The sequence below is a fragment of the Suricata suricatta genome, chromosome 12 (genome assembly GCF_006229205.1).
Source record: "Suricata suricatta isolate VVHF042 chromosome 12, meerkat_22Aug2017_6uvM2_HiC, whole genome shotgun sequence".
Lineage (NCBI taxonomy): Eukaryota > Metazoa > Chordata > Mammalia > Carnivora > Herpestidae > Suricata > Suricata suricatta.
In genome coordinates this window covers 8,134,510-8,150,644 of record NC_043711.1, presented here as the reverse complement: position 1 = coordinate 8,150,644, position 16,135 = coordinate 8,134,510, and the positions used below count along the sequence as shown (strand labels likewise).

At 49.6% G+C, this 16,135-nt stretch overlaps 2 protein-coding genes and 1 long non-coding RNA gene across 5 annotated transcripts in view; 2 read left to right on the top strand and 1 right to left on the bottom strand.

Annotated features, from left to right (window-relative positions):
• Positions 1 to 752: 752 nt before the first annotated feature.
• ECSIT (ECSIT signalling integrator) lies at positions 753 to 15,599 on the top strand. Of its 3 annotated transcripts, none has more exons than XM_029917108.1 (9): positions 753 to 849; positions 1,061 to 1,195; positions 7,097 to 7,216; positions 10,388 to 10,805; positions 11,182 to 11,405; positions 14,508 to 14,565; positions 14,680 to 14,828; positions 15,074 to 15,131; positions 15,263 to 15,599. In XM_029917108.1, exons 3-9 carry the CDS (start codon positions 7,121 to 7,123, stop codon positions 15,511 to 15,513), a joined length of 1,254 nt encoding a protein of 417 aa, XP_029772968.1. In that variant the 5' UTR covers positions 753 to 849; positions 1,061 to 1,195; positions 7,097 to 7,120; the 3' UTR covers positions 15,514 to 15,599. The 3 variants fall into 3 exon arrangements, with proteins under 3 accessions (XP_029772968.1, XP_029772966.1, XP_029772967.1); XM_029917106.1 differs by having other exon boundaries at positions 15,026 to 15,131; XM_029917107.1 differs by having other exon boundaries at positions 836 to 853; positions 15,026 to 15,131.
• Positions 9,352 to 16,044, bottom strand: LOC115273840. Its single transcript, XR_003900977.1, has 4 exons — positions 15,799 to 16,044; positions 10,625 to 10,783; positions 9,938 to 10,122; positions 9,352 to 9,737 (listed from the first exon to the last, which is right to left on the bottom strand). It is a non-coding gene; the product is annotated as an uncharacterized LOC115273840 (long non-coding RNA).
• A 25-nt stretch (positions 16,045 to 16,069) lies between these two features.
• ZNF653 (zinc finger protein 653) overlaps positions 16,070 to 16,135 on the top strand; it is a 15,747-nt gene continuing 15,681 nt past the window's right edge. Inside the window, exon 1 of the mRNA XM_029916596.1 lies at positions 16,070 to 16,132. Within this exon, the coding sequence (XP_029772456.1) occupies positions 16,070 to 16,132 (63 nt within the window). The remainder of the gene's footprint in view (positions 16,133 to 16,135) is intronic.

Here is a 16,135-nt window from a genome sequence, read left to right as displayed (position 1 = left end):
TTCCCAGTGAAGGAGCCGGAGGAGGTATCAGGGTGAATTCCCCATAACAATAGCACTTACATGGGTGTTCTGCATAGATTAACTCAAACTTCAAAAAATCCCATGGGGGACACCTGGGTGGCTCTGTCGCCTGAGCGTCTAACTCTTGATTTCAGCTCAGGTAATGATCTCATGGTTATGGGATGGAGCCCCGGGCTCAATGTGGAGCTTGCTTAAGATTCTCTCTCCCTATGCCCCTCCCTCCCTCTTTCCATATATATAGAAAAATATACATATAATATCTAAAATCCCATGAGGTTATTATAATTGGCCCATTTCAGGGGGAGATAACCCAGGCACAGATGAGTTAAGCACTAGCCCAGAGTCATGGAGCTCGGTTAGCGAAACTTGTCTCCTTCACAGCTGCTATCAGCCCAGTTCTCAGCACTTAAAACTGCGCCTAGCACACGGTAAGCGGTCAGTAAAGGTTAGGTGAACAAATGAAGGAATCCGCATCACTTCTACCATCAAAATTTTACTTCCAAACTTCAGGTGGGAAAACTGGGGGCCTCCACCAGGAGTCACAGGCCGCCTAAGTCCAGCCTCTCAGTCCGCATCGATCCAATCACTCCTTTCCTTGCCTTAATAGGGGTGCGGCGTGCCCTGTTAGGGGTGGGGCCTGGCTCGGTATGAGGCGGGACCAAGGTCTTTCTGTCTTTCTATTGGTGTTCCTCTGTTTTGGGCGGGACCTCTCTAAACCTGCGTTCTCGATTTGCTGTCGCCCTGTGGCCCTTGACCTGGAAGCTCTCTGGGTAAAATGGCGGCGCCCAGAGCAAACACCGAGCCGGTCCGGCGTCCGCGGCTTGCCGCGTGAGTATGTAGTTCGCGCGTGGAAAGGCGAGCGCTTACTGCTGGGTCCTGGGTGGCCGGTTCTGGGCCGGCAGGACGGGAGGGAGGCCCAAAAGGACCCAGCTGCAGGGCCAGGGCACCATGACCTTTTGAGGTGGGGGGCGGGGACGTGCTGGGAGTAACCGGTCTCCGTTTACTCCCCTCCCCACGTCCCTAATCTCCTGTTTTGCAGATGAGACAGCTGAGGTTCAGAGAGGTTAAGGGCCTCTCCCGAAGTCACGCCGCAAGTTGGCAGCTGGGCTGGGATTCGAACCCGCGTCTTTATCCAAAGGAACCCTGAATCTTGGCAGCCAGCCTCAAAGCTGCAGTAGGTACACTCCGCCTCGGAGGTCAGACTTACAGATCATAGACGTTTTGTAGAAATTTAGCTCTTCTCTCCATTCAACTGGTACTTGTTAGGCGCCTACTTTATACCAGGCACTGTCCAGGTGCTGGAAACACAGCCATGAGGAAGATAGACAAAAATCCCCTATCTCCTTGGGTAGCCAGACATTAAATAAGTCGGAAATGCAGGAAACAGGTGATTTCAGATGCTAGTCATTGTTAATAACGCATTCATTCATCAGGGTGATGTGTGCTTGGATTGGGAGGGGCTGTGGTCGAAGAAGGCCTCTCATTTGAATATAGGCTGCATGACCAGAGACAGCTATGGATGAATCTAGGGGAAGAAATTTCCAAACAGAGGGAAAAGCAAGTGCAAAGGGTCTGGGACTGGAATAAACGTAGTTTATTTAACCAACAGTGTAGCTGGAGCTGCCAGTGATAAGAGCTGAGTTTGGAGAGGTAGACCCAGTCTGAATATTTTAAGTGTGATATAACACTAGTGATTTTTAGGCAGAGAACACTAAGCTCTCTCTCTGGCCATGGCAGGGAGAACTGTCTGGAGGGGAAGCTGGGTAGGTCTTAAGGAAAGAGATCATGGGTTCGGGTGGTGGCTTGCAGATGCAGAGAAACGGATATATTTGGGATGTATTCGGAAGTACTCATCAGGACTACTTGGTGGACTGAATGGGGCAATGAGGGACACAGTGGACTCAGAAATGACTTCTAGGTTTGTGGCCCGAATGACTAGGAGTGGTGATGTCCTTGGCTGGATGGAGAGGAACACAGTTAAGCAAGGATATCGGTTTGGAGCAAATTAAGTTGGATATGGCTGGGTACAGGCCAACGTGGCAGTTAGGTATGGAGGTTGACGTCAGCACCGGCCAGAACCATTTGAAATCCATCAGCACATAGAGCCTCATTTTTCAGACTTTAACACACATAGGAGAAACCTGGACTCTTATTAAAATTGGATTCTGATTCAGGATGTCTGGGTTAGAGCTGAGATTTTGCTTTTCTAATGAGCTCCCAAATGATGATGTTGATGTAGCTGATCCCTGGAAGGTCTGGATCTTAGCATATTAGAGTCATTTGAGTGCTTTATTTTATTTTTTATTTGAGAGAGAGAGAGCCTGAGAGGGGTGGGGGTAGAAGGGCGGGGAGAGAGAACCCCAAGCAGGCTCTATGCTGAGTGTTCAGCGTGGAGCCTGACTCCGGACTGATCCTATGACCCTGGGATCATGACCTAAACTGAAATCAAGAGCTGGGTGCTCAACCCACTGAGCCAGCCAGGTGTCCCCAGTGCAGTGCTTTAAAATGCTGATGCCTGGGCCCTACCTTTAAATACATTGATTATATCTGGTGTATAGCCTGGACATGGGAATTTTTTTTAATGTTTTATTTATTTTTTGAGGCAGAAAAAGACAGAGCATGAGCGGGGAGGGGCAGAGAGAGAGGGAGACACAGAATCAGAAGCAGGCTCCAGGCTCTGAGCTGTCAGCACAGAGCCCGATGCGGGGCTCAAACCCACGAATGTGAGATCATGACCTGAGCCAAAGTCGGAGGCTTAACTGACTGAGCCACCCAGGTGCCCCAAGGGAATTTTTAAGAGCCCCCAACATGATTCTAATATGAACAAAGTTTGAGAACCATGAGAGCTGCCTACAAGAATACAGAGGAGAGGGGAACAAGTTGAAAGACACCTCAGGGTAGCAGACAGACAAATTCAGAATGTGGGACTCTTTGCAGTCTTATTGCTCAAAGCGTGGCCCCCGTACCAGCAACATCAGCATCATTTGGAAGCTTGTTGGATGTACAAGATCTTTAGCTCTCCCCCAGACTTGCTGAATCAAAAGCTGCATTTTAACAAGATCCTAAGTGATTCATCTACATCTTCAAGTTTGCAGACATTGCAGCTTTAAAGAGGGAAGTGGTTCATATCACGAAGGTGGGAGGAGGGCCTCGCCCGTGGTGTACGTTTCTGAGGAATTGAGCAAAATGAAGCTGTAGAAATGATCATTGGCTTTCGTAAGTGTAAAATGCAAAAGGGGCCTTTACAAGCGGTGTTAGTGGAGTGGTTGGGGTGGCAGGCAAGGTGGAGAGAGCGAGGAAGCATTGTGTGTGTCCATCTCTTGGGAGAAGCTTTGCTATAAGGGAGCAGAGATAGGAAGCAAAGGTGGAGGGTCTTTAGATCAAAATCGGAGATGTTAGAGAAAAATAAATGGTGATAAGAATGATCCAGACATTTCCTGTCTCATTTTATGAGGTCAGCATTATCCTGTTACGAAATCAAACAGACACTAAAGAAAACTACAGACCAGTATCTCTTATGAATATGAATGTAAAAATCCTCAACAAAATAACAAGCAAACCAAATTTTATTAACGCATAAAAAGTATTATATACCATGGCCAAGTGGAATTGATTCCAGAAAAGCAAGATTAGTTTAAAATCTGAAAGTCAGGTAATGAAATATACCATATTAATAAAATAAAGGACAAAAACTACATGATTGTTTCAGTAGATGCAACAAAAAGTACTTCACAAAATCCAATGTCCTTTCTGATATAAACATTCAATATCTGGATATAGAAGAGAATTTCTTCAACCTTGTAGAGGCCATGTGTGGCAAACTGACAGCTCATATCATACTTAATGATGAAAGACTGAATACTTTTCCCCTAAGATCAAGAATAAGAAAAGGATGTCCACTCTTACCATTTCCATTCAACATTGTACTGGAGGTTCCAGCAAGGGCACTTGGGAAAGGAAAAGAAGTAAAAGACATCCAGTTTGGAAAAGGAAGAGATAAAAATGTATTTGCAGATCATGTGATCTTGTATATAGAAAAGAATCCAATAAAAACTATTGGGACTAATAAGTGAGTTCAGCAAGGTTGTAGGATAGATTGACATATAAAAATACATTGTATTTCTCTACTGGCATACTAGCAGTGAACAGTGGAAATGAAATGAAGAAAACAATCCCATATGTAATAGCTTCATAAAGAATGAAGTATGAATAAATTTAACAAAATAAATAAAAGACACATACACACTGAAAATTATGAAACATTATTGAGAGAAATTAAAGATGATCTAAATGGAGAAGTGTCCCATGTTCATGGATCAGAAGACTTAATACTATTAAGATACCAATATTCCCTAAACCGATCTGTAGACTCAACACAATCCCTATCAGAATCCCTCTTTTTGGAGAAATTGACGGCTGATTCTAAAGTTTCTATATAATTGCAATGAACCCAGAATAGCTAAAACAATGTTGTAAAAAAAAAAAAAAAGTATGAAGTTGGAAGACTTACACTTCCTGATTTTGTTTATTTATTTATTTTTTTATTTTTCTTAATGTTTTATTTTTATTTTTGATACAGAGAGAGACAGAGCCTGAGAGGGGGAGGGGCAGAGAGAGAAGGAGACACAGAACCGGAAGCAGGCTCCAGGCTCTGAGCTAGCTGTCAGCACAGAGCCTGACGCGGGGCTCGAACCCACGAGCGTGAGATCTGACCTGAGCCGAAGCCGGAGGCCCAACTGACTGAGCCACCCAGGCGCCCCTATTTATTTATTTTTCAAGAGAGAGTGAGCAGAGGAGGGCAGAGAGAGAGGGAGACACAGAATTCGAAGCAGGCTCCAGGCTCCGAGCTGTCAGCCCAGAGCCCGACGAGGGGCTCAAACCGCGAGATCATGACTTGAGCTGAAGTCGACTGCTTAACCGACTGAGCCACCCAGGCGCCCCAACACTTCCTGATCTTAAAACTTACAAAACTATAACAGTCAAAACAGTGTAGTGCTGGCATAAGACTCAACATATAGATCAATGGAATTGGGAGCCCAGAATTAAAAACTGATATTCAGCAAGAATGCCAAGACAAAAAGCACACTTATCATGATGAGCACTGAGTAATGTATAAAATTGTAGAATCACTATATTGTACAGCTGAAACAAATGTAACTATGTTAACTATACTGGAATTAAAGTTTTAAAACTTAAGTAAAAAAAAGGAAAAAGAATGCCAAGACAAAGAAATGCAGAAAGAGTAGTCTCTTTAACAAATAGTACTAGGGCAACTGGCTATCAACATGAAGTGAATCCCTTTCTCACACCATATGGAAAAAGTAAGGTGGATCAAAGGACTCAATGTAAGAGCTAAAACTATTTAACTCTTAGAGAAAACGTGGGAGTAAATCTTCACGACCTTGGGCTAGGCAGTGGGATTTCTTTGTTTGTTTTTGTTTTGCTTTGTTTTGTTTGTTTTAAGTTGGTGGGTTTTTAGATACAACATCAAGAGTACAGCTATAAAAGAAAAACATAAATTGGACATTATTGGAATAAAAACTTGTCCTGCAAACAGTAACATCAAGAAAGTGAAAAGGCAACCTAAAGAATGGAAGAAAACATTTGTAAAACACAAGGGTCTAGTATCCAGAATATATAAAGAACTCTTACAACTCAATAATAAAAAGATAACCCAGTTTTTTAAATGTACAAAGGATCTAAATAGACATTTCTCCAAAGAAGGTCCACCTTGGCCAATAAGAGCATGAAAGAATGCCCAATATCACTTTTTTTTTTTTTTTAATTTTTGAGAGACAGAGAGAGACAGTGTGAGGAGAGGAGGGTCAGAGAGAGAGGGAGACACAGAATTGGAAGCAGGCTCCAGGCTCTGAGCTGGCTGTCAACACAGAGCCCAACCCGGGGCTCGAACTCACAGACATGACCTGAGCCGAAGTCGGACGCTTAACCGACTGAGCCACCCAGGTGCCCCGCCCAATATCACGTTTTAAGGAAGTGCAAATCCAACCATGAGATGTCACTTCATATTCACAAGTGTGTCTGTATCAAAAAGACAACAGGAGTTGGCAGGGATGTGGAGAAACTGGAACTCTTACACATTGCTGGTGAGAATGTAAAATAGTGCAGCCACTTTAGAAAATAGTCTGCCTGGCTGTGTCAGTTGGAAGAGCATGCAACTCCTGATTTGGGGTTGTAAGTTCAAGCCCCACGCTGGGTATGGAGCCAGCTTAAAAAAAAATTAAAATAAGAAAAATAATAAAACAGTTTGGCAGTTCCTCAAAATGTTAGACAGGATTAACCATATATGTCTCGGGAATGTGATGTCTGTGTATCTACCCAGGAGACATGTCAGCACTTGTTGACACAAAACTTCCACCCAAGTGTTCATGGCAGCATTCATTGGTCCTGATCATCAAAGAGTGGAAACAGTCCCGACTGTCCATCCGCTGAGGAAGAGATATTGGCTCCATCCGTATAATGGAATTTTTTGACAGTGAAGTGACGTCTGTTGCGTGCCGCAGCATGGCTAACCTTAGCCACGTGCTGCGCGAGCGAAGTCCGCCTCCAAAGAGCGCGTGTCGTAGGGCCGCACTTGTACGAAGTACCCGGAGTAGGCCAGTCGTGGAGACAGCAAGGGTCGTGGTTGCCTGGGGTTGTGTCACGAGGGGAAATAAGAGACTGCCGATAGCGTGTAGGTTTTCTCTTTGGGGTGACAAGAACGTCCTAAAATTAGACGGCAGTGGTTATTGTACGACGCTGCGAATGTACTAAAAAACCATTGCATTCTACACTTGGCAAGAGTGAACCACATGATATGTGAATAAAGCCGTCACAACGAAAGAATGATCCAGTGAGGCGGGGGGTGGTGGCAGGAACCAATTCCCCGAGATAGTGAGGGGTTTACCCCGACAACATAGGGACCCTTGCCCGTAGCAGCCATCCTAAGCCCATGCAGCGAATGACGGAAACCAGCGGGGCTGGCGAGCCGGCTGTGCGGTCTGGACCGCGGCCACGGCCCGGGAGGGGTCTCCTCCCTGTGAGCTGCCTGATGCTGTCTTTTCTCTCCCTCGGCCAGGTGCGTGTGTGGCAGGCAGAGGCCATGAGCTGGGCCCAAGCCATCCTGCTGGCCCGGGGCCTCTCTCGGAGCCGGGGCGGCGTCTGCGGGGCCGCCCTCACGGGAGCCCCCTTCCCTCAGGTAACCGCCAGCGGGCCTGTCTGCTCAGGGCCAGCTGAACCTGCCTCATTTGTTTTAAGAAGTGCTGGTGCCCTTACGGGCAGGGGCACTGACTTTGGAGAGAAGGATATTCGAGCTACGTAGATATGGGTGGTGACTGTGGGTCACGGCTACATCCACTTGTGAAGACTGGGCAGCAAACTGAACTTCTGTCCCTTCCCGGGGTGACCAGATGGCCCAAGCCAGTCACCGGGCATACATGGCAACAATGATGGCGGCCACGTACCTTGTTTATATATTTGCTTCTCAAATAATGTGTATTTGTTTTGTTGTTGGTTTTGTTTGTTTTTACAAATTGAGGGCTTGGGGCAACCCCCGCGTCAAGCAGGTCTGTTGGTGCCGTTGTCCAACAGTGTTTGCTCACTTCGTTCTCTGTGTCCCATTTTGGGAATTCTTGCAATAGTTCAGACTTACTCATTATTATCCTATTTCATCTGGGCTCAGTGAGGGTGACTTGTTGAAAGCTCAGATGCTGGGTAGCATTTTTTAGTGCTAAAGTATTTTTTAATTAAGGTACGTACATTTTTTTTCAGACATCATGGTATCGCACAGTTTAAAGACAATAGCATAGTGTAAACATAACTTTATGCACTGGGAAGCCAGAAAATTCATCTGACTCATCGTATTGGGGCGGAAGAGAGAGCATCCCAAGTAGACTCCATGCTCTTAGCGAGGAGCCGACTCTGCGTTCGATCTTACAAATCATGAGATCATAAACCCAATCAAGAGTGGACCCTTGGGGTGCCTGGCTGGCTCAGTCTGTTAAGCGGCCGACTTCAGCTCAGGTCATGATCTCAAAGTTTGTGGGTTTGAGCCCTGCGTGAGGCTCTGTGCAAACAGCTCAGAGCCTGGAGCCTGCTTCAGATTCTGTGTCTCCCGCTCTCTCTCTGCCCCTCCTCCGCTCACACTCTGTGTCTCTCTCTCTCTCTCTCTCAAAAATAAATAAATGTTAAAAAAAAAAAAAAAGAGTTGGACCCTTAACGGACTGAGCCTTCCTGACCCCAGGTACCCCTCGCCATATATTTCTAAAGATGCCTTATGTATCTAATCTAAACATTCAATTTAATTTAAAATCAGAAATTTGGTAGTGTTACTATCCATACAAAGGTTAGTGAACATTTTTGTACCAAGACAGATAGTATTTTTGGCTTTGCAAGATGCACGGTCTCTGTTAGAACCTAGCTCAGGTCTGCCCCTGTCGCCCAGACACAGCCCCAGACCAGGCACAGTGAAGGTGCATGGCCGTGTTCTAACCCAACTTTGTTGACAAAAGCCGGCGGTAGGCCATATTTGCCCCCCAGGCTGTAGTTTGCTGTCTTCTGTTCTAGAGAGATCTGGCCTGTCCCCAGCAGGCTCCACTCCTCACTCTGGGGAACAAGATGTTCTTGACCCAAGGGAAACACTATCATAACAGATGGGGAAACTGAGGCCTGAGCAGTAAAGTGGGATGTGGGCGTACCCTAGCAGAGGACAGGCAAGCCAAGACTCCTGCTGACTCCAAAATCTGCATTGTCTTTTTTAAGTTTTTGAAATCCATCTTTTGGATAGACAATCCAATTAGTGACAGCGCGCAATGTAATTCAACATCCAGAAAGTTCGGAGGCCACCCCGTGACACCACTTAGCTCCCTGCTCTCTCGAGGCAAGAGATGTTCCCCACTTAATGCATTTCCTTTCAGATAGATTTCTTTTTTTTTCTTAAAAATTTTTTTAGTGTTTATTTATTTTGAGACAAAGAGAGACAGAGCGCGAGTGGGGGAGGGGCAGAGAGAGAGGGAGACACAGAATCTGAAGCAGGCTCCAGGCTCTGAGCTGTCAGCCCAGAGCCCGACACGGTGCTCGAACCCATGAACTGTGAGATCATAACCTGAGCCGAAGTCAGACGCTTAACTGACTGAGCCTCCCAGGTGCCCCCAGATATATTTCACAGGAGCAAAAACTTTATATACATACAGTCGCTTCTCATTATCCGCAGGGTTATGGTTTTTCAAGTGGCCGCATATATTGAATTAATGAATACTGAACTGTGGCTTCCAGGGAAATGTGGGGTAGGTTCCTTTGAGCCTCTGCTCACATTTTCATCAACCAGTCAATACATACGTCATTGGATGTGTGTTTCTGTTTAAAGACACCTTATTTAATACATATTGTTGAGTCATTATCATCGAGCTCACAGCCAACAGCACTGTAACTCAGGCCTGAATGAAGCGTACCTACCACCCGGTATTTTCTCTGTAAGGAACAGCAGCGCCTTCTTGCCTGCAGGGACACTAGACAGCCTCCAAGCACTATACATGGGGGGCATATTCAACTGCAGAGTCACTGATAGAACAATGTGGAAAACGGGCACTGAACAAATCTCTGAAAGGACGCTTCTTGACAATATGAGGGCCAAACCCAGAAGGCCGCGCGTCGCCTTGTTCCATCTCAGCCGGGAACGAACGGGCTCAGGTGACTCCTGCTCTTCACCGCCCGGCACGTGCCTGTGAACGACCCAGAAAAGTGCTGAGTGCCGACTCTGGGATTACAAATAGATTTTAGCGAGTAGGCAAATTTGCAAATACAGAACCCACAACTAACGAAGATCTATTTTATGTTAAGTGGGGGAGGCTTTTTTACACCCATGGGAACTTACTCCGCACATCATTTGACACATTGCTTGCTTTCCTTTCATCATGTATACCTTGGAGCTCGTTCTGGGTCACACAAGACCCTCCTCAGTGTGTCTGACGGATGCAGGCGCTCCTTGTCCAGGTTCGTGGCCATTTGCTTAACCATTTCCGTGCTGATGCACACCGGGGCCGTTTTCCACTGCTGCGGTGGACGGACAAAAGTCATTTGGCCCAGGTTTGCTTTTAGCTGTGAGATCTAAAAGCCAGACGCAGGATCACTGGATCAGAGGGGATGTGTTTGTTATCCTGGTGAATATTGCCCACTACCTCCGTGGGGGTTTTACCACTGTTTTCTCACACTTTGTAACAGTGCCTGATCTTGGGCTTGTAACCCCAGCACCACACGTCCTCAGAGGCCCTGAGGGATGCCCACTGGCACCTTTCCCAGGAAAGAGCCAGCCTGGCAGTCCCCCGGGACCCTGGGAGGTGCCAGATCCCAACAACGGTTTCTCTGTCCCCAGGTGTCCCTCCAGGCCCCGCGGGGTCTCCACTGCAGTGCAGCCGCCCACAGCTCTGACATGTGGCTGGTCCCTCCCCCACCTAAGCCCCCAAGGGGACCCACCCGGGCCCTGGCACCCCACGAGGAGCTGTTTAGGCAGGCACCAGATGGGGCACAGGACAAGGCGAACTTTGTGCGGGCCGTGCAGACCTTCGGGCAGCATAACGTGCACAAGCGGGGCCACGTTGACTTCATCTACCTGGCCCTGCGCAAGATGCGGGAGTATGGCGTCGAGCGGGACCTGGCCGTCTACAACCTGCTGCTCGACGTCTTTCCCAAGGAGGTCTTCCGGCCCCGAAGCATCTTCCAGAGCATCTTCATCCACTACCCCCGGCAGCAGGAGTGCGGGATTGCGGTCCTGGAACAGATGGAGAGCCATGGTGAGGCCAGCAGGCCCAGGGGCGGGCAGGGGGCGCTCCCCCTGGGACGCGGGCCCCTCCGTCGCTCTAACTTGCCTTTTCTGTCTCTGGCTGGCTGGCTTGCTCCCCGCCCCCCTCCTCCATCTCTCCTCTGTCCCTTGTCGCCTTCCTCTTCCATCTCTCCCTCTGACCTTTCCTTTAAATTCTGATTCTTTTCTCCCTCCCTGCCATCAATTCCCTGACTTCAATTCTTCCTGTCTGGTTCTTTCCATCTGGCCCTCCCCACGATTCCCTCTTGGTCCCGGCTCTTCTGCTCTTCTCTGTCTGCCCATGTCTCTGTTTCCCCTTCTTCCTTCTGCCCCCTCCCTGAGGCTCTGCCTGCTTCTGCCCGACACAGGGGTGATGCCCAACAAGGAGACTGAGTTCCTACTGATTCAGATATTTGGACGGAAAAGTTACCCCATGCTCAAGTTCGTGCGCATGAAGCTGTGGTTCTCCCGCTTCAAGAATATCAACCCCTTCCCAGTGCCCCGGGACCTGCCCCAGGACCCCGTGGACCTGGCCGCGTTGGGCCTGCGGCATATGGAGCCCAACCTCAGCGCCAGAGTCACCGTTTACCAGGTATCCACTCCGGGCCCCACCCTCGGGCTCACTGCTCCCAGCGGCTTGACCTCTGACCCCTTCTCCCGCCCCCTCCCCATCCTGTCTGTATTCTGGGCATCTGTCTTCCTTTCTGCCAGTTTTCTTCTCAGGCTTTTGTGCTCACTCTTCTTTCTGCCAGGGACACTTGTCCCCAGGACTTCGTGTTCTTTGGGTCTCGGCTCCGCTGTCCCTTCCTCAGGGTACCCTTCCTGACCCCCCTAGTAGAGGCACTCTGGGTACCTGGCTTGGTTGCTCATTCACCATGACTGAGTTTCCCCTGTGTCTCTCAAGCCTCAGCACAGGGTCTGGCACAAAGCTGAGCGCAGCGGTTGTTTGCTGAATGACTGAATGAAATAGTACACACACACACATACACACACGCACACGCCAGTGGCCTAGGGGCTCCACTAACGCCAGACCACATAGGGGATCCTGTGGTCCTGAAGGCGGACCCCAGATAACAGTTTCTCTCAGAGCTGCTGGTGCTGAAATTGGAGAAGCTCTGGGCACCCAGAAAGGGCAGGGGGCACAGAGGGCTTCCGGGAGGAGGGGGGGTGAGCTGTATTGAGGACAGAAGAGACAAGGAGAGCCTTCTAGCAGAGGGAGCAGCAGGGGCCGGGTGTCGGAGGGCAGCTGGGAGCTGCTGAGACACAGAAAGGACTTCCTTTGGCCAGTGAGGGGGATCGGGGTTGGGGGGAGAGGTATGGAGGGCACCGGATCAAGGCCTGTGGTTTGAACCTGTTGGTGAAGAGGGAGCCACATGGAAGTTTTAAGAGGAGGAAGAATGGGGTGGGAGTTCTGTTCTGGAAGGAGTTTTTGTTTCAAAAGCAGCCTCTGGTGGCCACGTGGATGGTGCTGGATGGAGGCGAGGGGTGGCGGTGGGTGGGCAGAGGACCTAGTTAATGGGATAGTGGGTGATGGGGTGTCCGGGTGAGAATGGACAGACACTCGGTCTAGAGCATAGTACAGAGGAAAGGTGGTCTTTAACTCATGTCGTCAGCTTGAAAAGGAAAGCACTAGAAGCCAGATGGCATCAAGAACACAGGATGAAGGGGCGCCTGGGTGGCTCAGTCAGTTAAGCTTCCGACTTCGGCTCAGGTCAGGATCTCACGGTTTGTGAGTTCGAGCCCCGCGTCAGACTCTGTGCTGACAGCTCAGAGCCTGGAGCCTGCTTCGGATTCTGTGTCTCCCTCTCTCTGCCCCTCCCTTGCTCGTGCTCTGTCTCTCTCTCTCAAAAATAAATAGACATTTAAAAAAATATATCAAAGAAATGGGAGGAGGGGAAACGCCACCATATTGACAACAAATGAGACAAAAGGAATTCGGCCAAGTATCTCATTGACAACAGGATAACCAATGAGACCAAAAGTTCTCATAAGGCAGTCATCTGAGTGCCGACCATCCGTGGTGTCATTTCTAAGAACAAATAAATCTGTAGCGAAACCCCAAGCTTAATCCCACAGCGTTATGGTTAGCAGTAATGTCAAAACCGTGTATTTTGATGGATAAGTAAAGGTGTTACTGTTGATAGAAACCAAGATTCTTAGTGCAAGAGAAAACAAGAGAAAGATATATAATCAAAATGCTAAAGAAAAAAAAACACGGTGTGAAATTTAAAATGAAAAATCAGTATTAAAAAATCAGCATTATATTATTCACTTAAAAGGCCCAAGAGCAAAACATATACGGTTTTGCCCCCCACCCCCCAAAAAAAACTTCTACTTTAAAAATGTTTCAGGGCACCTGGGTGGCTCAGTCAGTTAAGCATCCGGCTTCGACTCAGGTCACGATGTCACAGTTTGTGGGTTCGAGCCCCGCGTCGGGCTCTGTGCCGACAGCTAGCTCAGAGCCTGGAGCCTGCTTCAGATTCTGTGTCTCCCTCTCTCTGACCTTCCCCTGCTCGCGCTGTCTCTGTCTCTCAAAAATAAAAACCATAAAAAAAAAATTTTTTTTTAAATGTTTCTCGGGCGCTGGAGTGGCTCAGTTTGTTAAGCGTCTAACTCTTGCTATCTGCTCAGATCTTGATCTCACGTTTTGTGAGTTTGTGCCCCGAATCGGGATCTGTGCTGGCAAGGCTTGGGATTCTCTCTCCCTCTCCTCCTGTCCCTCCCCCACACGTGCTATCTCTGTCTCTCTCAAATAAATAAGACTAAAACAATGTTCCTCCGGCGCGTCGGCATTCTCCCCATGTTCTGCGTCTTGCCTTTTGGTGTTTTTACATAAAAGAACACGGCTGCGAGGCGCCTCTCTGTCCGTACCCATCGATTCACCGCTCTTCTTTTTTAACTTGAAAGGACGGATGACACAGATTGCAAGTTGTCTGCTCTCAGACATGTCATTTGAACAAGAGATGCATTATTTATTTTTGAGAGAGAGAATGTGCAAGTTCATGCCTGCATGTGAGTGGGGGAGGGACAGAGAGAGAGGGGAAGAGCAGGGCTCGAACTCATGAACCATGAAATCGTGACCTGAGCTGAAATCAAGAGTCAGATGCTCCGTCAGACTGCGTTACCGAGGCGCCCTAAGATGCTTTTTTTTTAGTTAAATTGCGTCTGGTTTTTTAAATCTTGGCAGTATGTGACATCAAAAAAATTTAAAAGGGATTTCCTTTCCTCCCAGTTTTCTGCAGAGGCAAACTCTGATTTGCTTCCCGAGTCTCCTTCTTGGGAGTATATTGTGCACGTGAAATTATTTTTCTTTTCAAAACGTCACAAGCACTTAGTACGCGGCAGGCACTGTTCTCAGCATTTTAGAACCATCTGGATTAAGTGCTGTTACCCCCATTCTGCATCTGGAGAAACCGAAGCACCCACAGGTACATTGACTGGACCATGGCCACACAGCCTGTGGCAGAGCCTGGATTTTAACACAGGTTGGCCGGCTCCAGGGTCTGTGTGCACATCTTCAGTGTCCGCGGCTCTTGCCAAAGTGGAGAGAAGTGAGGAAGGGAAGGGCTTGAGTTGATGGGCAGGAGGCCAAGATGAGCCCAGAATTTGCTGGGACCTCCCCTTCCCCACTTCTCTCCCCAGTTCCCTGGAGGGCCTGGGGCCCACTAGCTTCCACCTGTGCTCCTACTTGCAGATGCCTTCTTCCAGAGACTCCGCAGGTGCAGCGGACGCCGCTGAGCCCCACATTGTAGGTAAGCTCTGGCCCGGGGTGGCTGGGCTCTCACTGGGCCTGCTGGTGGGCTCTGTGGGCCTCCGGGTAGAGCCCCTCAGCCAGGGCTCACGAGGCATGTGTGTCTCCCTACCAGGCATCCAGACCCCGGATCAGCAGGCTGCCCTGGCCCGCCACAACCCAGCCCGGCCTATCTTCGTCGAGGGCCCCTTCTCCCTGTGGCTCCGAGACAAATGTGTCTATTATCACATCCTCAGAGCCGACTTGCTGCCCCCTGAGGAGAGGGTGAGAGCCCAAAGCTTGAGTGGGGGGGTAGGAGTGTGTGTGTGGTTGGGGTGGGCGGGCACCACCCTTAGGGCTCATGTGAGATCTCGGACGTGGAGGTGGCGGGGAGGGATAGCCCCTCGTTTGGGGGAATAGGCTGCAACTGGCTACAAGATCCTGGGCCTCTCTCTCTGCCTGCACCTCCCTCCCCGGGGTAGGAAGTGGAGGAAATTCCAGAGGAATGGAATCTCTACTACCCAATGCAGCTGGACCTGGACTATGGGAGGAGTGCCTGGGATGACTACGAGTTTGACATCCATAAAGGTAAAACTGGGATGGGCACCAAACACCAGCTGGGATGAGGCCTCTGGCTCTGGGGTGGAAGGGTGGCACTCAGGCTGAGACGTAGCCCAGTCCCCACTGCACAAACTCTGAGCGCCTGTTTCTCCCAACAGTGGAGGAAGGCCCTGTCTTCGCCATATGCATGGCGGGTGCCCACGACCAGGCCACGCTGGCTAAGTGGATCCAGGGCTTGCAGGAGACCAACCCAGCCCTGGCCCAGATCCCCGTGGTCTTCCGCCTGGCAAGGTCCACCCGGGAGCTCCTGGCGACCTCCTCGGGACTGGAGGAGCCGCCCCCACCCCCACCAGAGGGCCTGGAAGAAGAGGAAGACAGTCAGCAGCGACAGCAGCAGGGACAGAGCTGAGACTGAGCGGTCACCAGCACAGGCTATGGACTGGTGTAATGGCATGAGACGCCCTTTGAGTGTACAGCAAATAAAAGTTTTCTGGCTCGGGGCTGCCTTCTCTCTTCTCTGACAGCGTGGCGGCTCTGCCCCTTTAATGTCTGATGGCCCGGCTTTGCAAGGGCTCTGCATCCGGGACTGACAGATCCGACCCCAAGCTTTCCCTCTGCCTTAACCCGACAGCTCCCCTTCCCTTGTCATCCTCAGGATGCATTCAGAATAAGGCGCGGAGAGAGGAGCCCCTACCTCCCAGGATCGACGAGCCCATCTAAGTCTTTCTTCCCGAGGCTGGACTCAAACCTCAGCCCTTCCCTCGGTCTCGAAGTTAGGAAGTTTAACCGAGGGCAGGTCGCTAGCCCTCCTTTCTCGCGCGCATGCGTAGTGTCTGCCCCCGCTCTCCTTTTGGCGCCGTGGGGCAGTGGAAGTCCATGAGAAATTTCCCGTCGGCGCGGAAGATGCGCGCCACTTCCGGCCGGGCTCCTAACAACGGGGGAGGTTGGTAACCAGGGAGGGGGGGATGGCGGAGCGGGCGCCGGAGCCCGAGGCGGAGGCGGAGGCTGAGGCGGGCGCAGGCGGGGAGGCG